The sequence below is a fragment of the Barbus barbus genome (assembly GCF_936440315.1).
Source record: "Barbus barbus genome assembly, chromosome: 20".
Lineage (NCBI taxonomy): Eukaryota > Metazoa > Chordata > Actinopteri > Cypriniformes > Cyprinidae > Barbus > Barbus barbus.
Genome location: NC_136748.1, coordinates 10,000,090 through 10,006,556, shown reverse-complemented (window position 1 = coordinate 10,006,556; position 6,467 = coordinate 10,000,090). Strand labels below are relative to the sequence as shown.

The 6,467-nt window shown below is 34.6% G+C and overlaps 1 protein-coding gene across 1 annotated transcript; it reads left to right on the top strand.

The window, feature by feature from the left end:
- Positions 1 to 639: 639 nt before the first annotated feature.
- On the top strand, positions 640 to 5,499 carry LOC306885971 (uncharacterized protein). The gene is made up of 6 exons (XM_079442809.1): positions 640 to 751; positions 1,803 to 2,304; positions 2,423 to 2,571; positions 3,375 to 3,516; positions 3,677 to 3,745; positions 4,737 to 5,499. Exons 2-6 carry the CDS (start codon positions 2,098 to 2,100, stop codon positions 4,857 to 4,859), a joined length of 690 nt encoding a protein of 229 aa, XP_079298935.1. The 5' UTR covers positions 640 to 751; positions 1,803 to 2,097; the 3' UTR covers positions 4,860 to 5,499.
- Positions 5,500 to 6,467: the final 968 nt, after the last annotated feature.

Below are 6,467 nucleotides of genomic sequence, written 5' to 3'. Positions count from 1 at the left end.
TTTGTCTTTACTGTTCCGATACTTTTGGAGGGCACTATATATATAATAATAATAATTATTATATATATTGTTATATATATTGTTATATATATATATATATATATATATATATATATATATATATATATCAATGTTTTTGGTCAAACAGCTAATTCATCACTTTTAAGGTATTTTTACAAGCATAAAGCATAAAAAACAAAAAATACTGAATAAGCACTAACATGCATGCACATTAGTTCAAATGCAAATATTGATAAATTATGCTTGATGCCAATTGAAAAGTAAAACAAGTACTAAATTAAAAAGTGCTTGGTGGTAGTAATGTAAAAAAAAAAGGATATGGGTATTAAAAATATCAAATAAATATTTTGTAAAGCTCACAAACTTGTAAAGTCTTATAGCTTTCTTATTCAAAGATTCTCTAATATAAGTATTGTCCATATACCATCGTATCTCAGTAAGCATATCATAAAGTAGCTTTATTTTTGTTAGTAATCTTGCATTTATGAATGAGAAATTATTTTTGTTTTTGCGCGACTCAAGTCCCTGTGAATCTCGCGAGAGTTTCTCACTATGGTGACCGTCACGAGAGCGCGTGCTGGGCGTGTTGTCAAAGCACAGGTGCGCCCCGCGCGCTCCGCCTGTTCGTGTGACGTCAGATTCTCGACAGAAAACTGCGGAAGCAATACGTGGAAAAACCTATTTTAGGCTATCAGCGTTTCATTACACCTGATGAGATTTCTTTATGACGGTAAGTGGGATATATTGGACTGTGTAATATAATTCTAATTTTATCTTTAACAGCATTCAAGATGTTTTTTTTACATTTCAAAACACATTCTCATGTTAGAAGACAGATTACCCTTTCAGATGTGACCAACAATTCCTCAACAAATATAAAATATCATAATGAAATATTATCAAAATATTCCTCTGAAGGAGTTGAAGAAAAGCTGAATTTGTAGTCATTTTAACTATCAAATACATTGGATCAATCAATTACTGTACTAAAACAAACACAACAGCAGCGAGTATGTTATTGTTCATAAAGCTTTTATTCAAGAGTCACATTTAAGTATTTATTTTAGGAACACAAACTCTGAGGGTGGTGACATCTGATGGTGTTAACAAATTTGGCATTTCTTTCATAAAACAAATGGAGTTCATGTAGTAGCCATTTTTTCTGCTGATGTTAATGGAACCTGCTTCAGGAGAATACAATGATCTAAATAATTTCCTCAGAAATTGGAAGATGGTGTTGACATATCATGGTTGTGACCAGGAAATATTAACATTAGGATTTAAAATATTGTAAAATGATAAAAGTTAGCAGAGTCTGTCTGACACTAATGTACTCTGCAGAGGAGGATTGTGGCTAGGGGGTCCTTTAGAGTGACAGCTGCCCCTGATATTCCCTGATTTTATTACATTTTAATAAATGTCTGACGGTGTTGACCAAAAAGTGGGTACACATCTTTGAAACCTTATGAAACGCGTACGTGTCACCGAAAAACAACCTTTTGCTTTGAATTTTTTACATAATTACTGCTATGAAAGATTGGTTATGTAAAATTGACAAGTTAGAAAACACATAAGTTTAAATATTTGAAGGTGTGGATCATGTGAAATAAAATTGCAGTTTGCATATCTAAATAGTTCTGTTAATTTTTATTTTGTTTTATTCTTTTCTATTTAATTTTTAAATTCGATTTATTTATTCATTGATGGATGGATGGATAGTGTCTAAATAAAATAAAATGTTCATGTAACTTTAATATTTTCCATTTGTTTCTCCCTCCCAGATTCCTCTTCCTGGTAATCAGAGTAAAGCAACTAAGGAAATGTGTTTGGAAGGAAGCATGTGTATCTGCCTCTGAAACACAATGGGAACTCCCTGCCTCCTGTGGGACACCAGAGAACAAACTGCTCACTGCCAAAAGTGTAGCGACAAAGACGACAACAACAGAATTTAGGTCAATAGGGATAAAGGCATGGTGACCCTGCTGATCCTGCTATAGCTCGATTGAACAGGTAGATGTACAGTAGACAGAACAGTAGTAGACTCTCAGGTGGAACTGGATAACGTTGCTGTGTGGAATGGGGGAGTGTATGTTGGACCGTTATGGTGAAGATGGTTTTCAGAGTTGTGAAGGCTTTGATGATTGGTCCACGTTCAGTTCTGCAGACTGGACAGAACCCCAGCAAGATGACAGTGGGTTTTCAGACTGGGGTGCGTTCCAGGACAATACCAGGAAAGAGGAATCATCAACCCTAGAAGCAGGAACTTCCGAGTTTCCTGAAAATGTATGTTCTGTAGTTTTGCAAAAACAAATTGTGTGGTTGCTTCTAAAAGTGACATACTTTCAAACTGTTGCACCTGTGGTGAAGTGTTATTGTGGTATTTGATGCTTGTGTTTCACAGACTGAAAAGGGGAATCCCTGGTTCATCTTTAAAGACTGCTTTCAAGTTGAGGGGGCTGAGAAAGATCCTGTCGTGATGGAAATCCCTACATTGTCTGTGCTACAGCAGAGCACATTAGACAAGCCCCCTCAGTCTGCAGCAATATCAAGGTACTGGTCTATGGCTTTTGTTACTATTCATTATGAAACAATGAAGGCGGTTGCAATGAGATGCATTGCATATAGCCAGTATATTTATATCTGGAGTAGCTGGTTCATTGAGCAGCCATCTTGGTAATGACTGTTTCTCAATCTATTAATATTTTCCTAAAATTAATTAAGAATGCAATTTATACATAAAATGACTTGAATATTCATTTTCTATGACTTGCCCTAATGTTTTATTATTTTATGATTATTTCTTAGAAGAAGAAATGTGAAGGTGAAGTAGTTTTGTTAAAGCATTATGAATGTTTGACTTTTTTTTTGTAAATTATTAATAATTGTTTTTTAGTAGTAGTAGTAGTAATACTTTATTTTTTTTATTAAACTTTTATTGAAAACAATATGAATACGCAGGTGCATTTCTAAGAACACTAGATCAGATTAATAGATTTTCCCTTTTCTTTATCTTAGTCACTCTTATTCGTCATTGACTCTTTAACCGAACAGTGTAAGATGAGGGTAAGAACCTCCAGTATGTGGACATTGTCAATATTTTCCCTGATTGAAGTGCACTCAAACAAGTTTGCACAGTAAAATATTGTGGTTTATAATTCAATCTCTGCGCTCAAGACTGTTTAATCGATAACATTTACATTTATGCATTTAGCAGACGCTTTTATCCAAAGCGACTTACAGTATATTCAGGCTATACATTTTTTTTTTATCCGTATGTAGTCCGATAAAGTATCAATAGAGTGTCTGTCATTGTCAAAAGTCTTTGCACTCTTTTTTGGGTTTTTTTTCATCAGCGAAGCAGCAAATTTCTGGTGTCATCTACAGTCTGGGTCCAAAATTCTCAGACTATCAGGTCCCAAACCCAAACTACACTCCCATGAAGGATTGCTCAAAACCCTCCAGCTCATACAGCCTGATGCAAGCGCTGACTCACAGGTGAGTACAGGCCAAGTGTTAAAATCTTCAAACCTGGCACATTGGTACACCCTTTGTGGTACTTTGTTAGCTCATGTGGCTTGTTGAGGTGAGAGGTGTGCTGATACACATTCTGACTTTTGTGGTGCTACTAAAATAAAGAAACTTTTTTTTTTTTTAGACCACTACTCTTCTTGATCTTGAACTAGAAGATCCGCAAGACCCTCCTGGTGCACTTATTCAAACCAAGGTTGGTGTGTGTGTGTATATGTGCTATATATATTAACTTTGAGGATGTGTTATATAACTTTGCGCATTAACAAAGTCGATTCATTTTTCCAGTTTAACAGCGTTAAAAATATTTAGCGCAGTTAACGCAGGGGCAGGGCTAGGGTTGGCCACCCCACTCACTTCTGTCTCTCTTTTCTTGACAAGAATTGCATTTATTTAGACTTATAACATCTTTACATCTTCGCCTCAGTGACAGGCGCAAGTCAAACAAGCGCAGAAACTGTACAGGTGACGAGGAGCTTCAGCAGAGAGCTTCGGTCAGATGAGATGTTGTCGGTAAAAACTAAGTGCGAATGAAACTACGAGCATGCGTGTAAGATCGGCATCACGTTCAGCAACGGCAGCTCTTAAAGTAATAGCAGCCAAATAACCCAGCTGCTGGGATATCTGTTAATCAAAGAACAAAAGAAAAAAGAGGAAATCAATAACTTTTGGAGCTGTACGGATTTATCTATATTTAATTTAGAGTTTGATAGCTTTATTCAATTTCTGTATATTTCCTACTTGCTGAAGGGCACAGGTAAATATGACATTTATTATAATGGGTTTATGTGATGATTAAGTTCACTTAAAAGTTTTTTTTGTTTTTTTTAAGTCTAATAAATGTTAAAATTGATAGCTCTCAATTATACTGTTATGTTCAATGGCTACAGTCAATGATTAAATATTGAGGGAAAAAAAAAATTTCCTAGAGACATGTAATATTGATATCAGTGATACTGGCCTTCAGTCATAAAAAAGATGCCATTAAGCAAATATTAAAAAAAAATATGCTGTCTTTGTTTCTACATTAATTTGAAGATTGAATATGAAATTATTGCAATCTTTTTTTTGTTTACTTTTTACTCATTTTATTTTTTTTATTCATGTAATGGACTAACAAACAAACTCATAACAGTGAATGAACTTTTCATTTGTGATGAAGTGTTTCTGTTGTTGTTTTTTTGTAGTTGATGCCATCATCACAATGTCGGAAAGCACCAGGATTCTTTTATCAGATCTCACGCCAGTGGCTCAGCCAGTACAACACGAACCTGCTGCCCTACCAGAACAAGAAAGATCCTCTGCAATAATCAACATCACATGCACACACACTCTTACAGTTGCACTGACACACACTACATCAGAAAACTGAACCTTTAAACAAACTACGCACTACTGCCTACATTCATTAATGTGTGCGGAAACAAGCACAGCTGAAGTTTTCCAAGCACTACTTATAAAAAATCCAAGCCTGTTACAAAGAGTGCTTGACAAAAGTACTACTACTGTATGCACACTAGCTCAGGAAAGAATTCCAAACTTACTTGACACTTTGCAACAGATTTAACATACAAAGGAGGCTTTTCACATAAACAACAGAAGAGAACTAACAAGTGCCTAAAAAGAACAAAATCACTGGATGTTAATGCAGCCATTTACTTGATTAAATATTCCACTGTCTGCTGCTGCCTAAGCTCATGGCTTACTGTTCTTAAAGCTACACTATTTGTTTATTGTAAACTGACTTCTGAAATCTTTGAATGTATTTGGTGTATTTATATTGGACATATTTAATATTTAAAAAAAGAATATATGAATATACAGCTCTAATAGTTTGTGTCCTGCACTTTAGAGCAGCTTGTCTGTAATAAAAAGAGAAGTTTAAAGCTCTTCAACAGCATGTTTTGTTTTATTTGTTTGTCTCTTATGGCTTCTGTTGTATATGCAATTAAAAAAAAAAAAGATTAGTTATAAACAGTTTTTTGTTGTTGTCAATCACAATTTTTAATGTAAGTATAAAGTGATCTTATTACTTTAAGCTATCTATCAAGACCATTTAAAAACATCAACAATTTGTCACCAAATTAGTCGTTTAATGTTTTTCAGTTTAAGCTGTTTTCCTGTTTTAGTCTGCCTTCATACGCCTTCCACTTGAAAACATCAAGACTGGGACATTTAGCTTTGTGTGGCAGTCCTGGTTTGTGAACATTTTGCTGTGATTTGCATTTAGAACATGAAGAGCTGTGTGGTGTAACCACATTTATTCCCCCTTTTATCAAGACGGTGATCATATGTTGTTTGTTTTACATTTGTAATACCAAAAGATGTTATTTTTTTAAAGTAGAGTTATACATTCCTGAAGCTCAACAGGCAGAGCATGTCGATAACAATGGCAAAGTTGTGCTTTTATTTCTCAGGGAACATAAACTGATCAAATGTATTGTAAATGCACCGTAATCATCCAACTGCATAAACTTCTAGTAGTTTAAAAGAGACATTACTCATCACACTGATGTATTTGTTCACCTTTGATATGTAATCAATTAATGAGGGGTAACAGATGAAAGTTTACTGTCTATGTCGTAAAACAAAGAAAAATACTTATATTTGTTACCTGCAAATATAAAGACATCCTCTTTTTCTGCACATCAGCTCCTTAACCTCTAACCATTTCCTCATTACGTGTCTGTGGCTTCATGCATCAATTCACAGCAAACTCAAAAACGTCTACTGATTTCACATTTGGACTTTGCTAAGATCTACAGTATCTCACAGAAGTGAGTACACCCCTCACATTTTTGTAAATATGTTATATCTTTTCATGTGACAACAATGAAGAAAGGACACTTTGCTACAATTTAAAGTAGTGAGTGTACAGCTTGTATAACAGTGTAAATTTGCTGTCCCCTCAAAATAAC